Here is a 17,674-nt window from a genome sequence, read left to right as displayed (position 1 = left end):
GTGATCTTATTGAAACATAAAAATCTGAGGGGGCTTGACAGGGTATAAGCTGAAAGCTGTTTTCCCTGGCTTGAGTCTCAGGTCATAGTCTCAGGATAAGGCATCAGTCATTTAGGGCGAAAATAAGAAGAAATTTCTTCACTTCTTCTGGGCGGTGGTATAGTGGTAATGTCACTAGACCAGTATTCCAGAGACCCAGGGTAATGGGGACCCGGGCTCGAACCCCACCACAGCAGATGATGAAATTTGAATTTAATAAAAATCTGGAATTAAAAATCTAATGATGTCGATTGTTGTAAAAACCCATGTGGTTCACTACTTTGGGAAGAAAATCTGCTGTCCTTACCTGGTCTGGCCTACATGTGACTCCAGATCCACAGCAATGTGGTTGACTCTTTTTAAAAAAAAATACTCTCTGAACAAGGGCAATTAGGGATGGGCGATAAATGCTGGCCTAGCCAGTGATGCCAAGAAAGAATTTTTAAAACTCAGAGGTTTGAGAGTAACAGATGTCCTCTGGCCTGGTTCATTTGAAGAATTCCAAAGGCGATTGAATAGTCTTTCTGAAGTAGTTTGAGAGTTCTGCTAACTAATCAACAAACATACCTGGTGGAAGAGGTAGAAAAAGTCCTTCAGCAGCTTCCAAAACACGAGTCATCATGTGGAACACAACAAACTCTGCAGGGTTTACTTTCTCTCTACTGGGTCTACAAAGTGTCAAAATAAACAGACTTAGTGTAATATCCTTGTCAATTTACAAAGTACTTTAAAGACTATGGAAGTAAAATTCAGCATTGACAGTCATGCAAAACAGGCAGTTTCAGCTGCCCATTAAACACACTGCTCATCTTGTATGGAAAGGGAAAAGTCAAAGGTGGTGTATAATGGGCACTAAATCCAATATGAACTGCTTTGTGTCCTTACCAGAGTTGAATGTAACCCACCAGGGCCAGAACCTTACCTGTGTCAGATGGGCCGGGTGGGAGTGGGCAGGGTCGGGCACGGAGCCGATCACCGCCCGCGATCGGCTGTGCACCGCCATTTTACCTGGGTGGGTCAATTAAGGCCCGCCCAGCGTGCCGCACGGCTGGTAGTGCTCCTACTTGTGCAGGCAAGGGAGGAGGGATAGTTAGGGCCTGTGCTCTTTCAAACATGTGCGCGAAAGAGCGCAGAAATTTCCCTGAGGCACGGAGCTGCCTCAGGGAAATTAAGTACATACTGAAATTTTTTAATAAAGAAAGAAAAATTATTTAGACATGTCCCCTCATGTAACAGTGTCACATGAGCTGGGACATGTTTGACAATTTAGCAAAATTTATTTATTGATTTTATTAAACCTTCAGGAAACCTCTTCCCGCCCATGGATGAGGTTTCCTGAAAAACGCAAAGGCCTTCTGGGGTCTTCTCCTGTCTGCCAACTTTAAGGTTGGACGGGCAGCCCCTTCAATTACCTAAATTAGTTTCTTAATGGCCATAGTAGGCCTTTGACAGTTCAGCGGGCGCACACCTACCGAGCTAAATATCTAAATGTCACGCGATGACATTGGGACACACGCCCAAAGTCATTGCACGTCGGCGTGTCAGGCCTGCTCCAGCACATGGATGGAAATATTTAGGCCAGGGACTCCATACGTTAAATTTAAATTTCTATGGCTTTTTGTTGGACAGAAGTTATTTTATTCCACGTGGAGCATCTTCTCAAGTTTATGCATCAAAAAGCTAACATTTCTTCCCATCCGTTTCAAAATAAAATCCATGACGTTAAAACTGATGGAAAAAGAAACCATCAACATAATTCTAGAATTCTCTAATCCTCTTTTTAGCATTAGAGTATTAGTAAAATTAGGGAATCCATTCTTGCTAACTTTCCCACACACCTGGGAGCTAACCTTGTGAACCTCCACCACAATGATCACCTACTTCCAATTCATAGCATTGCCCATCTCGGTTTATATCATCTGCTGCTAAAAACCTATTCCATACTTCCATTACCGCCAAACTCAATTAGTTCAAATCTCATCTGTTCTACCTCCCATTTTTGACCCTCCATAAACATGAGCTTCAACACTCTGCTATATCTTAACCAGCACGGAGTCCCAATTCATCCATCACCCATGCTCATTAACCTACACTGCATTCAGGTCCACCAGTACCTCCAATTTAAAATTCTCATCCTCACCCATCACTACCTGTGTAACCTCCTATAGCCTAACAGCCCTCCAAAGACTCTGCTTTGCTTTAATTCTGGTCTCTCAAGCATCCCCAGCTACCCTCACCCAACTATTGGTGGCCATGCCTTCAGCCACCCCCATGATCATATTGAGTGGTGGAGCAGACATGATGGGCCATGTGGTTTTCTCCTGCTCCTATTCCTTATGCCACAGGATCACAGAATCTTTACAGTGCAGAAGGAGGCCATTCAGTCCCTTGAGTCGGCACTAGCTCTCTGAAAGAGCATTCTACCTAGTCTCGCTCCCCTGCCTTATCCCCATAAACTTACACATTTTTTCTTTTCAGATAGCAATCGAATTCCCTTTTGAGTACCTTGATCGAACCTTCCTCCATCACCCTCCTATGAAGTTCATTCCAGACTCCAACTACCCTCTGGGTGAAAAAAATGTTTCCTCACGTCACTTTTACTCCTTTGTCAATTATTTTGAATCTGTGCCCTCTAGTTCTTGATGCTCTCGAGTGGGAACAGTTTCTCACTATTTACTCTGTCCATACCCCTCAGGATCTTGAATACCTTTATCAAGTCTCCAATCAGCCTTCTTTTCTCCAAGGAAAAAGAGTCCCAAACTTTCCAATCTATCCTCAGAGCTACAGTTCTTTATCCCTGGAATCATTCTTGTGAATCTCCTCTGTACTCTCTCCAATGCATTCACATCCTTCAAGCATGACATCCAGAACTGGACACAGCACTCCAGATGCGGCCTAACTAGTGTTTTATACAAGTTCAACATGATTTCCTTACTCTTGTACTCAATGCTCCTATCAATAAAGCCTAAGATACTATATGCTTTATTAACTGCTCTCTCAACATGCCCTGCCATCTTCAATGACTTATGTACATATACACCAAGGTCTCTCTGTTCCTGCACCTCCTTTAGAGTTTCTCCTTTTACTTTATGTCTCACCATATTCCTCCCGCCAAAATGAAACACATCACACTTCTCTGCATTGAACTTCATCTGCCATTTGTCTATCCAGCCAACCAATATGTCTATGTCCTTTTGAAGTTCAAGACTACCCTCATCACAGCTGACAACATTTCCAATCTTCATATCATCTGCAAATTCTGAAATCATGCCCTGAACACCACAGTCTAGGTCATTAATATACATCAGGAAGAGCAAGGATCCCACTGACCCTTGGGGAACTCCACTACAAACCTTCCCCCAATATGAAAAACACCCATTTATCACTACTCTGTTTCCTGTCACTCAACCAATTTCTTATCCAAGTGTCCACTTTCCCCTTTTTATTCCATGAGTGAGAATTCTGCACACAATTCTGTTTTGTGGCACTGTATCAAATGCCTTTTAAAAATCCATATACCCATGTCAACAGCATTGCTCTTATCAACCTTCTCTGTTATCTCCTCAAAAAACTCCAGCAAGTTAATTAAACAGGATTTTCCCTTAATGAATCCATGCTGGATTTCCTTAATTATCTGCATTTGTCCATGTGACTATTGATTTTTGTCCCGATCTATAGTTTCCAGAAGTTTCTCTACCACTGAAGTCAAACTGATCAGTCTGTAGTTGCTGGCTTTATCCTTGCACCCCTTTTTGAACAAGGGTGTAAAATTCACAATTCTCCAGTCCTCTGGCACCTCCCCCATGTCTAAGGAAGACTGGAAGATAATCACTAATGCCTCTGCAATTTCCACTTCCCTCAGTACCCTTGGATGCATCTCATCCTATCCTGCTACCATAATTATTTTAAAGTAAAGATAGCTTTTCCAACACCACCTCCTTCTCAATGTAAATTCTTCTAGTGTATCAGTTATCTCCTCTCTCACTTCAACCTGGGTAGCATCTTCTTCCTTTGTAAATACAGATGCAAAGTACTCATTTAATACCTCCGCTATTTCTCCTGCCTCCACATGCAAGTCCCCCTTTTTATCCCCAATCAGCCCTACTCTTCTTTTCCCCACCCTTTTATTTATATGCTTATAGATTACCTTGGGATTCCCTTTAATGTCAGCTGCCATGCTCTGTCTTTGCCCTTCTTAGTTTTTTTCACTTCCCCTATGGTCCTTCTATATTCAGCCTGATTCTCCATTGTATTTTCTACCTGACATCTGTCGTACGTGCACTTCTTCCTTTTCATCTTTACCTCTGTCTCTCTCGTCATCTAGGGCTCTCTGGATTTATTTGTCCTACTTTTCCCCTTGAAGGGAATATATCTTATCATTGCCTGCAATACTTGTTCTTTGAGGTGGCCCATTGTTCAGCCACCATCTTTTCTGCCAATATTTGATTCCAACTCACTTGATTCAGATGCATTCTCATCCCATCAAAGTTGGTTTTTCCCTAATTAATTATCCTTGCTCTGGATTGTTCCTTATCCTTTTCCATGGCCATCCTAAACCTTATGATACAATGGCCACTGTCCTAAACCTTATGATACAATGGCCACTGTCCTAAACCTTATGATACAATGGCCACTGTCCTAAACCTTATGATACAATGGCCACTGTCCCATCCAATGGTCACTATCCTTATATCTTTTGTCCCTAAGATCTAGAATTCCTTGTCTAAGTCTCTCCATCTCTCTCGCTTCATTTAAGAACCACCTTAAATCCAAGCTGCTGGTCATCCCTTCTTTGCACTGCTCAATTTTTGTCCAATTGTGATCCTCTGAAGCATCCTAGGATATTTTCATGTAATAATGCTGACATATAAATGCAGGTTGTGGTTGTAATTGGTTGTGTAACAGGCAGCTCACATGTTTGGAAAATAATTAATTGAGCATCTTATTTTAATTTACATAAACCTACAAACTGAGGAACTGTGGCTCCAATATGTTCATTCTGTTCTGGTACTTTTTAAGATACAAAGTTTGGTTTTAAATTAACATTTCTACAAACAAAATGAAAGTAAGCCCTTCTTGCATTCCTTCACATGTAATTTTAAAATAACAGAAGCAAGGTTTTACTAACCCTTTCAAGCACACAAATCCTCCCAATGGTCTGTATACTTATGTACATATTCCCTTTTCAGAGCCTCAAGTTTCAAATTCCAATTTTAAAAAATTAAATATTAAATTTGACCCATAACTTAAGATACATAACATTTAGATTTCCACAATTTCTATGATTGATAAAATTAATATTTTTAGTCTTCAGTTGATCACGTGTCACATTTGGTGCTAAAAATTGTTCTGATTTAAAATTAACATCACTTACAAGCACAGGATGCGGGATTTGAGGTCATATTTTTTCCATATCTTATCTACAATGTGCCGGATGCATCCAAGCTAAAAAGGAAGGACAATTTATTCCAGTTCGTTAAAGGTAGTGGCATTAAGCATAAATTATACAATTTTTCATCAAGGTTGGTGCACAGTGGGTTTTACAACCATATTAACGGTGCACAGCCAGCCCCATCAGATCTCTCAAAGTCAGCTGTTATTGCACATACACAGCAAGCTCCTGGCCTGAGCTAAACTTGGCACACACCAAATGGAGGAGATGGGATATCCATCACATTAGGAACTCTACGAGGATCGCAGCTGGCATCTAAATGCAATGCGGGATCAATAATTATTGGTTGACAGGCCAAAGAGTGTGTGGGGCAAAAGAAATTGCTGGCCAAATCCAGTGCATCATAAAAGAAAAGCGGAGTCAGGAAACTGAACCTGTGACCAAGCAATGGGGAAGATTCAGAATCCAAACCTAGTTTGATGATTGGACAGGTAAAGCTGCTACTATATGAGGTAGGAGGATTAGATATTAAAAAACAAAGGTAGAAAAATCTCATCAGGTTCATGAAACTGCCCTTGCAATAGGCCGTGTAACATCAAACACCTATCACCCAAGCAAGGAGGTCTCAGCAGAGACAAAAAACTTATGGTCAGTTCAGGAAATTCCTCACCAAGCATCTAAGGCAACAAGGAACCTCCATACTGATTGTCCATGAAGTGTCACAATCTAAACCAACTAATGGCCCCTATACAACGATCTCTTAACACAGAACTTGTCAATTTCCTTTTAGTATGTAAAGGGCTGTAGTCATCTTATATCTCTTGTGAAAATTTGTTCCAAAGATTATTGACCCTTAGTGAAAAGGTACGCTTGCTCAAATTGCACCTAACTCTTCGCAGGAATCTTTAGAGACATTACTTTTTGCCTACCATCCTTATCCATTTTGTATTCACTTTGGACCCAACAAAGATAGATCAGGATATTTTCTAAATGGTGAGAAGCTATGGACTCCGGAGAAGCAGTAAGGTTTAGAGATCTGAGTACAAAATTTACATAAAACTATTGGATAAGTACAAAGAAATAATTTGAAAGGCTAATAAAATGTTGGCCTAATTGTAAGAGGACTGGAATCCAAAAAAGTGAATATTATGTGACAGTTATATAAACTCTGGTTAGACCCAATTCAGGGTATTAAATTTTGTTCTGGGCAGTGCACCTCAGGAAAGATATATTGGCCTTGGAAGGTATGTAGCATAGATTCACCAGAAATGATACATGAACTAAAAAGATTATACAGTTTAGGCTTGTATTCACTTTAGTATAAAGGATTAAGAGGTGTTTTAACTAAGGCACAGATAGAAAGATAGAGAGAACACACTTCATCTGGTGGGAGCATCCAGAACAAAAGGTCATAAGCTTAAAATTCAAGCATTCAGCAACAATGTCAGAAAACACTTCTTCACACAGTAGCTATTAGAGCATTTTCCTCTAAAATGCTGTTGAACTTAATTCATTTGAAAATTTGAAAACTGAGCTTGACTGACATTTGTTAAGCAAGGGTGTTAAAGATTGCAGAATCAAGGTGGGTAGATGGAAGTTAAAGTACAGATCAGCCATAATCTGAGCTGAAGGGGTTGAATGGCCTATTACTCCCCTATCTATTAAAGTTCCTGCTGTTGTTGATATTATAGATGATCCCAATTAACCTTGAAGAAAGCAAAGGAAGAAACACTGAGGGAGATAATGACCCAAGAATACAGAACTGTCATTCACTATATCTGTGTGAATGCAGTCATTCTTAAAGCAGATCGCACAGATCTGTACCTGCCACCCTGCTCACCTGGCGCACATGCAAGGCAGCTGTCCTCAATCACCACCAAGTAGGTGAGTAAGACAATTATGGCTGGTGGTATAACAGCAAGTGCAGCCAGTCCAGTTCCGGTGCCAACTTATTTTCCTTAGCATATCTTTTCATCTTGTACAACCCCAATCATAAATATTGTATTTGGAGCACTTTAAAAACAATCACCAAACTTAATTGGCTTTCTAACCAATACAGGGCTCTTGTAGTTGGATGACTAGTCATTCCCTACATTGCAATGAAAGTTGGTATTTTAATAGATCCAGTTTATATATTACTTCTTTTACTCCCTTCTTGGCGTACCTAGCCCTTATAAATATTTCTATTATAGTCAACATTCTAGAGATTTTCCTTACAATATTTAGTTATTTCTATTTCTAATAAATGCTCCCTTCTATCATGTCACAAAATATTCAGCATAAAAGAACCTCTGCCCTTTTAAGGCCTTTTCCACAGATTAAGCTTCACTTTGTAACAATTTCATAGGATGGCAAAGTTTAGAGCACAGTTCTATTTTAAACAGATGGGAAATTATGCAAATTTAAAACATGCCAAGAGCACTTTAGTCCAATTGCTGATCCTTGCATGACCATTTCACACCAGGAAAAGCAATTTGATACATCAGAAAATGTACCCTATATGAATGTTCTTTATATGGTGTCTTTCTGTTCTTGCTTTCTGTTCCAAAACAACTTGAAAATAGGTTGCTAAAAAAAAAAACAAATAGTGACATGACAGGAAAATACCCAAGTGCACTATAACTGACAACTGCTTGTAATCAACCACTTAATGTTAAAAATAAAGAAAGCATCACAAACCAAATTCACAACGTAGTTGCTAACTATCAGGTCAATCTTCTTCTTTCCTATAAAATGAAGATATTGCAGTAGATGTTCCTTCAGTTTCTCAGCCATCTGTAGGAATTAAAATATTTAACACAATTAAAATTATATTTTTTCCACTATTTACCAGGTACTAACAACAAAAACTGCAATTTTGCAGCCAAAACGCTGAACAGTTTGACACTAGCCTTTAAGTGCCGTCTCCACTTTTTACAGGAAATACTTTGTGTGAACATGATTTGCCCATTAAATGCAATGGCTGATATAACATGGTAATATGATGCATATTAAAGAATGTAGAGATAAGCTTATCGTATTAGGTATGTAATACTAAAGCCAGGAGGATCTTGTGGCACAGTGGGTAGCATCCCTACCTCTGAGCCAGAAGCTCTGGGTTCAAGCCCTACTTCAGGACTCGATGATCACAGAAGATGCGTTCAGAATGTGGCCAAACAGGTTGATTATCAGCCTCTTAATCCTTCCAATATGCCTGATGGCAAGTGGAAGAGTTTCCTGGTCAGCCATAGTGCAGAATGGAAAGCCACTGCAGTATTTAGCACAATCATGGACCAATCAAATGGAGTCCATGGTCACCAATGCCCTCTTAGAACATGGTACCCCCTTGAGGAGGAGGTATGCTGAAGCTCACTTGAGTACAACTTAAACTGGACCTATGATAAAGGGTATTACCCTGAGAAAATATTGTAGGGGATTTCTTCAGCCAAACCGATACACATATTTGACCAAGGCCCAGAGCTCCACAATGTCAGCTTGCCCTGGCCATGGTCATCAGAAAACTGCAGGGAGCAAGAACTGGCATTCAAAAACAAGTTATTCCCCCATGGAATTCTCCTTCACTGGTCAACTATTTATACAGCCCAACCATCTAAAGAACATCACTTACACACATCTGCCATGGAAGATGAGACATTCTTTCAACCCACTCAACAAAGATCAAAGTAATGAACAAGCACAGCTGTTTCTGCTCAGAATAAACAGAGCACTTACAATACTATAATTGGCAACTTTGAAATGGACGTTAGTAAAAATGTTTAGCAGTTTTAGCTGATGTATGCAACTGCCCATTTCAAACATAAATATTTTGTAGCAAGGACTGTACATAGTGATATGTGCAATAATTTTATTTCAAAGAATTACTCAATGTATAAAAAAATTTAATACAGCAAATAGTCAACAGCTTTATGCACATCAGTACATATAAAGAGAGCTATTAACTTGTTGTTACATAAGAAAAATGGAAAGAGATGGTATCAGTCAAATCTGTTTTTTGAGTACCACCATGTTATTTCAGTAATAGTATACGCCGTGCAGTACTGGACCAGGAGAGAGCGAGAGAGAGAGAGCGAGAGCAAGCGAGAGCACGCGCGAGAGCAAGAGAGAGCGCGCGAGAGCAAGAGAGAGCGCGCGAGAGCAAGAGAGAGCGCGCGAGAGCAAGAGAGAGCGCGCGAGAGCAAGAGAGAGCGCGCGAGAGCAAGAGAGAGCGCGCGAGAGCAAGAGAGAGCGCGCGAGAGCAAGAGAGAGCGCGCGAGAGCAAGAGAGAGCGCGCGAGAGCAAGAGAGAGCGCGCGAGAGCAAGAGAGAGCGCGCGAGAGCAAGAGAGAGCGCGCGAGAGCGAGAGAGAGCGCGCGCGAGGGCGAGAGAGAGCGCGCACGAGGGCGAGAGAGAGAGCGCGCGCGAGGGCGAGAGAGAGAGAGAGCGTGCACGAGGGCGAGAGAGAGCGCGCGAGAGAGAGAGAGTGCACGAGACAGAGAGAGAGCGCAAGAGAGCAAGAGAGCGAAAGAAAAAGAGAGCAGGACTTCCCTTCAAAAGTCAGCAAGAGCAACAGGGCGAACCTGTAACCAATTTCCAGTCAGAACCCATGTCTGGTAGGAAAAATTCAGGTGTCACATCACAGGGATGCAAGTAGGTAATTGGCTGGTGAGTGTTTACTATTTATCTTATCTAAACTAGGGAATTTCAATTGGGGCAAGTATCACAGAAACATTACAGTGCAGAAGGAGGCCATACAGCCCATCGTGTCTGCACCGGCAGTAGAAAACTAGGAATATAAGCACACACAGGACTAGAGACAATCATTAAAACTTAATTATTAAAATAATTAATTAATTGAAACACCATAAAGGTGGCAGGGTAGGTAACGTGCAGCGGCTGCTGAGCGCGGAAGCTCATGGACACCTGTGTGATCCAAGGCAAAAATGTCTGCAGTATACGTTTGCAACTCGAGGAGCTTTGGCTCACAGTCATTGAGCTGGAAGCTGAGCTGAGGACACTGCGATGCACCAGGGAAGGGGAAAGCAACCTGGACACAATTTTCCAAGGGGCAGTCACACCTCTTAGGATCGTGTTGTCTGATTTGTCCCTGGTCAGGAACAGGAGGGTGTGACTGAGAGCAAGGCAGGTAAGGGGATCAAGAAAGTTGAAGTGGAGGGGGTTTGCAATTGTCCAATAAGTTTGAGGCCTTTGCAACCTTCATGGACAAAAGAGTGGCTGCAGAATGGATGAGCAAACTGACCTGGGGTGGCGGGGGAGAGGGGGTGTGCGGTTGGATTGGGATGTAGTGGCAGTAGAGGCCAGTACAGTCAGGGGAATTGACTGCAGAGAAATGTGTCTGAAATGAGAGTCAAGATGGCTGTGCTGCCCGCTCAGTGCCAGGGTTCAGGACTTCTGCTCTGGGCTGGAGAGGAACTTGCAATTGGAGGGGAGGATCCAGTTGTCATGGTCCATGTTGATAGCAACAACATAGGTACAGCTGGGAAAGAGGTTCTGCTTAGGGAATATGAGCAGATAGGTGCTAAATTAAAAGTCGGAACCTTAATGGTAATAATCTCTGGTTTATTACTGGAGCCACTTGCAAATTAGTGCAGGGCAAATAAGATTAGAAAGTTGAATGCGTGGCTCAAAGATTGGTTCGGGAGAAATGGGTTACAATTTATGAGGCACTTGTACCAGTACTAGGGAAAGTGGGAGCTGTTGGGATGGTCTTCACCTGAACCATGCTGGGACCAGTGTTCTGGCAAGCTGTATAACCAGGGCAGCACAGAAGACTTTAAACTATGTATTGGATATGAAGTATCAAGTCGGGGAAGATGTGATAAGCAAAAGGGAGAGGAGAAGGCAAAAGAGCAGACTAGCAATATGGGTAATGATAATCAGAATGTGGTAGGGAGGGATAGAGCACATAAACTTAAAAGTGGGCCTGCAGATAAGACTACAAATTGCGAAAATAGTAAAAAGGCAGAACTGACAGCTCTGTATCTGAATGCGTGTAGCGTTCGTAACAAAATGGATGAATTGTCAGCTCAAAAATAGAAATAAATATATATGATCTAATAGCCATTACAGAGACATGGCTGCAAGATGATAAAGGCTAGGACCTAAATATTCAAGGTACATGACATTTTGGAAGGACAGGAAGCTAGGAAAAGAGGAAGGATGACATTAGTACAATAGAGACAGATGACCTTATTTCTAATGATCAAAATGTAGAGTCAGTTTGGGTAGAAATAATAAATAGCAAAGGTAAGTCATTTGTGGGAATAGTTTATAGGCCTCCTAACAGTAACCACACTGTAGGACAGGGTTTCCAGGAAGAGGTAACAGGGGCTTATGAGAAAGGTACAACAATAATCATGGGTGACTTTAATTTCCATTTAGATTGAACAAATCAGATTGGCAAAGGTAGCCTAGAAGATGAGATCATAGAGTGTTTTCGGGACAGTTTATTAGAGCAGCAATTCTAAGCCAACCAGAGAGCAAGCTATTCTAGATCTAGTAATGTACAATGAGAATGATTAATTAATGACCTCATAGTAAAGGCAGCCGTAGGTAGCAATGAACATAACGAGTGAATTTCACATTCAGCTTGAGGGGGAGAAGCGTGGGCCTAAGGCTAGTGTCTTAAACTTAAATAAGGGCAATGATGAACGTATGAAGACAGAGCTGGCTAAAGTGAACTGGGAAATTAAGTTAAGGGACAGGTCAGTAGAGGTGCAGTGGCAGATATTTAGGAGAATTTCATAACACTCAGCAAAGATACATTCCAGTGAGAAAGAAAGACTCTAGGAGAAGGATGCACCATCCATGGCTAACTAAGGGAATTAAAGAATCTATCAAATTGAACAAAAAAGCATACAATTCCACAAAGATTAATGGCAGCTGAGAAGATTGGACAGAATATAAAAAAAAGGCAAACAATGAAAGAAAAAAAGGAGAATTTTAAGAGTGTAAGAGTCAACATGGTTTTCTGAAAGGGAAATGGTGTTTGACTAATTTATCAGAGTTCTTTGGGTAAGTAAAAAGCAATGTGGATAAAGGGAAACCTGTAGATGTGGTGTACTTGGATTTCCAGAAGGCATCTGACAAGGTGCCCCATCAAATATTACTACACAAAATAAGAGCTCATGGTGTAGGGGGTACCAAATTAGCATGGATAAAGGATTGGCTAGCTAACAGGAAATGAAGAGTAGGCATTTAGGAGTTATTTTCGAGTTGGCAAGATATAACAAGTGGAGTGCCACAGGGATCAGTGCTGAGGCCTCAGCTATTTACAATCTGTATTAATGACTTGGACGAAAGACCAAATGTATGGTTGCTAAATTTGCTGATGATACAAGGATAGGTAGGAAGGTAAGTTGTGAAGAGGGTATCAAGAGTCAGGAGTCTGCAAAGGGATACAGATAGGTTAAGTAAATGGGCAAAAATTTGACAGATGGTGTAATATGGGAAAATGTGAACTTGTCCAGTCTGGTAGGAAGAACAGAAAAGCAGCTTATTATTTATATGGAGAGAGATTGCAGAACTTTGCAATACAGAGGAATCTGGTTGTCCTGGTACATGAATCACAAAAAGTTAGTATGCAAGTATAGCAAGTGATTATTAAGAAGACAAATTAAATGTTGTCGTTCATTGCAAGGGGAATGGAATACAAAAGTAGAGACATTTTGCTACAGTCGTACAGGGCATTGGTGGGACCACATCTTCAGTAATGTGCACAGTTTTGGTCTCCTTATTTAATAGGCATTATTGCATTTGAAGCAGTTCAGCAAAGATTCACTTGACTGATTCCTGGGATGAAGCACTGGGATGAAACACTTATCTTATGAGGAAAGGTTGGACAGGCTGGGCCTATATCTACTGGAGTTTAGAAGAATGAAAGATGATCTTATTAAAACATAAAATATCCTGAGGGGATTTGACAGGGTTGATGCCGGGAGGATGTTTATGCTTGTCAAGAAGCTAGAACTTGGGAACAGCTTAAAAATAAGGGGTCTCCCACTTAAGACAGAGGAGAAGAATTTTTTTTCTCTCAAAGGGTCGTGAGTCTGTGGAATTCTCTTCCCCAGAGAGCAGTGGAGACAGGGTCACTGAATATTTTTAACGCAGAGATAGATAGATTATTGACGAACAAAGGAGTCAAAGGGGTAGGCAGGAAAATGGAGTTGAGGCCACAATCAGATCAGCCACGATCTTATCCACTGGAAGAGCATGCTGGAGGGGCTGAATAGCTAACTCCTGCACTTTATTTGTATGTTTGTATGTATGTTCGTGCCAGTATATGCATTATATTTCATACAGTTTAGCAGGTTACATATGCCTTAGGCAATCAAACTATGGGCATCAATCAGGAATAAGAGTATGAATTCTATGCACTATCATTTACAAAAAATAATTTTTCAGTGCATTTTTTTTAAAAAAAAAAGAAAAACTTGAATCATTTTTATTGTTCTTTCCTTCAGTATTCCATTATAATATACAGGGTACACCACCACTAACTGGGCTCCTTACCAGTCCTATTAGCGCCATCTGCTGGCAGTCTTCTTCCTGAAATAAGGGAACAGCTTGCTGTTCTGTTATGAAAGAAAAGTCACAGCACTCATTAACCTTTACTCAACTACACAAACGACTTGTTTAAAAAAAAAAGGAAAATTATTGCATATTTTTTCCTAAATTAATTGCCACAAAAGGCAGAATACTTGTTTCGACTGAATCGCAGAAAGCTAGTATGCAGATATAGCAAGTAATTAGGAAAGCTTATAGAATGTTTTTGTTTATTGTAAGGGGAATTGAATACAAATGTAGGGTGTTGATGCTTCAGTTGTACAAGGCAATGGTAAGACCACATCTGGAGTACTGTGTACAGTATTGGTCTCCTTATTTAAGGTGGAAATGCTGTGGAAGCAGTTCATAGAAGGTTTACTAGGCTAATACCTGGAATGGGCGGGTTGTCTTAGAGGAAAGGTTGGACAGGCTAGGCTGTATCCACTGGACTTTAGAAGAGTAAGAGGCGACTTGACTGAAACATATAAGATCCTGAGCGGTCTTGACAGAAACATTTGTTAGAGTGGTTGGGGAGGGTCTAAACTAAAACGGTAGGGGGTGGGACCCTATGCAAGGAGTCAGAGGAAGGGGAATCAAGGACAAGAACAAAAGACAGAAAGCGGAATGAGAAAAGTGATAGTCGGAGAAATCAAGGTCATGAATCAAACAGGGCCTCAGTGAAAAATAGTGGGAACGGGACAAGTAACGTTAAAAAGCCAAGCATTAAGGCTTTGTGCCTTAACACGAGGAGCAATCGCAATAAAGTGGATGAATTAACCATGCAAATAGATGTAAACAGGTATGACATAGTCGGGATTACAGAGACATGGCTGCAGGGTGATCAGGGATGGGAACTGAACATCCAGGGGTACTCAGTATTTAGGAAGGACAGACAAAAAGGAAAAGGTGATGGAGTTGCATTGCTGGTTAAAGAGGAAATTAACGCAACAGTGAGGCAAGATATTAATTCCAACGATGTGGAATCTGTATGGGTAGAGCTGAGAAACACTAAGGGACAAAAACGTTTGCGGGGGTTGTATATAGACCCCCAAACTGTAGTGGTGATGTTGGGAATTGCATTAAACAGGAAATTAGAGACACATGCAATAAAGGAATATCTGTAATTATGGGTGACCTTAATATGCATATAGATTGGGCAAATCAAATTAGTAACAATACCTTAGAGGAGGAATTCCTGGAGTGTATATGGGATGTTTTTCTGGACCAATACATTGAGAAACCAATGAGAGAACAGGCCATCCTCAACTGGGTATTGTGTAATGAGAAAAGAATAATTGGCAATCTAGTTGTGCGAGGCCCCTTGGGGATGAGCGACCATAATATGATAGAATTCTTCATCAAGATGGAGAGTGACGTAGTTGATTCTGAGACTGGGGTCCTGACTCTTAAACAAAACTACGATGGTATGAGGTGCGAGTTGGCTATGATGGATTGGGAAACGTTATTTAAAGGGATGACGGTGGATAGGCAATGGCAAACATTCAAAGAGCGCATGGATGAACTGCAACAATTGTTTATTCCTGTCTGGCGCAAAAGTAAAACAGGAACAAACCATGGCTTACAAGGGAAATCAGAGATAGTATTAGATCCAAGGAAGAGGCATACAAATTGGCCAGAAAAAAACAACAGACCTGAGGATTGGAAGCAGTTTAGAATTCAGCAAAGGAGGACCAAGGGATTGATTAAGAAGGGGAAAATAGAGTACGAGAGTAAGCTTGCAGGGAACATAAAAACTGACTGTAAAGTTTCTATATGTATGTGAAGAGAAAAAGATTGGTGAAGGCAAATGTAGGTTCCTTACAGTCAGAAACAGGGGAATTTATAATGGGAAACAAAGAAGTGGTTGACCAACTAAATACACACTTTGGTTCCGTCTTCACAAAGGAGGACATGAATAACATACCAGAAACATTGGGGAACACAGGGTTTAGTGAGGGGGAGGAACTGAAAGAAATCAGTATTAGTAGGGAAATGGTGTTGGGGAAATTGATGGGATTGAAGGCCGATAAATCCCTGTGGCCTGATAATCTACATCCCAGAACACTCAAGGAAGTGGCCCTAGAAATAGTGGATGCATTGGTAGTCATCTTCCGAGATTCTATAGACTCTAGAACAGTTCCTACAGATTGGAGGGTAGCTAATGTAACCCCACTATTTAAAAAGGGAGGCAGAGAGAAAACAGGGAATTATAGACAAGTCAGCCTGACGTCGGTAGTGGGGAAAATTCTAGAGTCCATTATAAAAGATTTAAGAGCTCAGCACGTGGAAAACAGTGGCAGAATCGGACAGAGTCAGCATGGATTTATGAAAGGGAAATCAAGCTTGACAAATCTACTAGAATTTTTCGATGATGTAACTAGTAGAGTTGATGAGGGGGAGCCAGTGGATGTGGTTTATTTGGACTTTCAGAAGGCTTTCGACAAAGTCCCACATAAGGGTTTAGCGTGTAAAATTAAAGCGCATGGGATTGGGGGTAGTGTATTGAGATGGATAGAAAACTGGTTGGCAGACAGGAAACAAAGAGTAGGAGTAAATGGGTATTTTTCCGAATGGCAAGCAGTGATTAGTGGGGTACCACAGGGATCAGCGCTGGGACCCCAGTTATTCACAATATATATTAATGATTTAGATGAGAGAATTAAATGAGGGTATCTCCAATTTTGCAGATGACACAACGCTGGGTGGGAGGGTGAGCTGTGAGGAGGATGCAGAGATGCTTCAATGTGATTTGGACAAGCTGAGTGAGTGTGCAAATGCATGGCAGATGCAGTATCATGTGGATAAATGTGAGGTTATCCATTTTGGTAGCAAAAACAGGAAGGCAGGTTATTATTGAATGGTTATAAATTGAGAGAGGGGAATGTGCAACGAGTTCTGGGTGTCCTTGTACACCAGTCGCTGAAGGTAAGCATGCAGGTGCAGCAGGCGGTAAAGAAGGCAAATGGTATGTTGGCCTTCATAGCGAAAGGATTCGAGTACAGTAATAGGGATGTCTTGCTGCAATTGTACAGGGCCTTGGTGAGACCATACCTGGAATATTGTGTGCAGTTTTCGTCTCCTTATCTGAGGAAGGATGTACTTGCTATAGAGGGAGCGCAGCGAAGGTTTACCCGACTGATTCCTGGGATGGCGGGACTGACATATGAGGAGAGATTGAGTCGATTAGGATTATATTTGCTGGAGTTCAGAAGAATGAGGGGGAATCTCATAGAAACCTATAAAATTCTAACAGGACTAGAGAGGGTAGATGCAGGAAGGATGTTCCCGATGGTGTAGGAGTCCAGAACCAGGGGTTACGGTCTGAGGATATGGGGTAGACCATTTAGGACTGAGATGAGGAGAAATTTCTTCACCCAGAGAGTGGTGAACCTGGGGAATTCGTTACCACAGAAAGTAGTTGAGACCAAAACATATGCTTTCAAGAAGGAATTAGATATAGCTCTTGGGGCGAAAGGGTTCAAAGGGTATGGGGAGAAAGCGGGAGTAGGCTATTGAGTTGGATGATCAGCCATGATCATGAATGAATGGGGGAGCAGGCTTGAAGGGCCAAATGGCCTACTCCTGCTCATAGTTTCTATGACAGGGTGGATCTGAAAAGGATGTTTCCATTTGTGGGAGAATCTAGAACTAGGGGTCACAGTTTAAAAATAAGGGTCGCCCATTTAAGACAGATAAGGAGAAT

General features: G+C 41.3%; 1 protein-coding gene across 1 annotated transcript in view; it reads right to left on the bottom strand.

Moving 5' to 3' along the window:
• The window catches only part of LOC121286399 (gamma-secretase activating protein), a 130,152-nt gene that overhangs the window by 36,662 nt on the left and 75,816 nt on the right, over positions 1-17,674 (bottom strand). Inside the window, exons 23-26 of the mRNA XM_041203490.1 lie at positions 13,939-14,000; positions 8,111-8,206; positions 5,414-5,484; positions 607-707 (exon numbers count right to left, since the gene is read on the bottom strand). Of these exons, the coding sequence (XP_041059424.1) occupies positions 607-707; positions 5,414-5,484; positions 8,111-8,206; positions 13,939-14,000 (330 nt within the window). The remainder of the gene's footprint in view (positions 1-606; positions 708-5,413; positions 5,485-8,110; positions 8,207-13,938; positions 14,001-17,674) is intronic.

Source organism: Carcharodon carcharias, chromosome 13 (genome assembly GCF_017639515.1).
Source record: "Carcharodon carcharias isolate sCarCar2 chromosome 13, sCarCar2.pri, whole genome shotgun sequence".
In the NCBI taxonomy this organism is placed as follows: domain Eukaryota; kingdom Metazoa; phylum Chordata; class Chondrichthyes; order Lamniformes; family Lamnidae; genus Carcharodon; species Carcharodon carcharias.
This window is presented reverse-complemented; position numbering and strand designations above follow the sequence as displayed.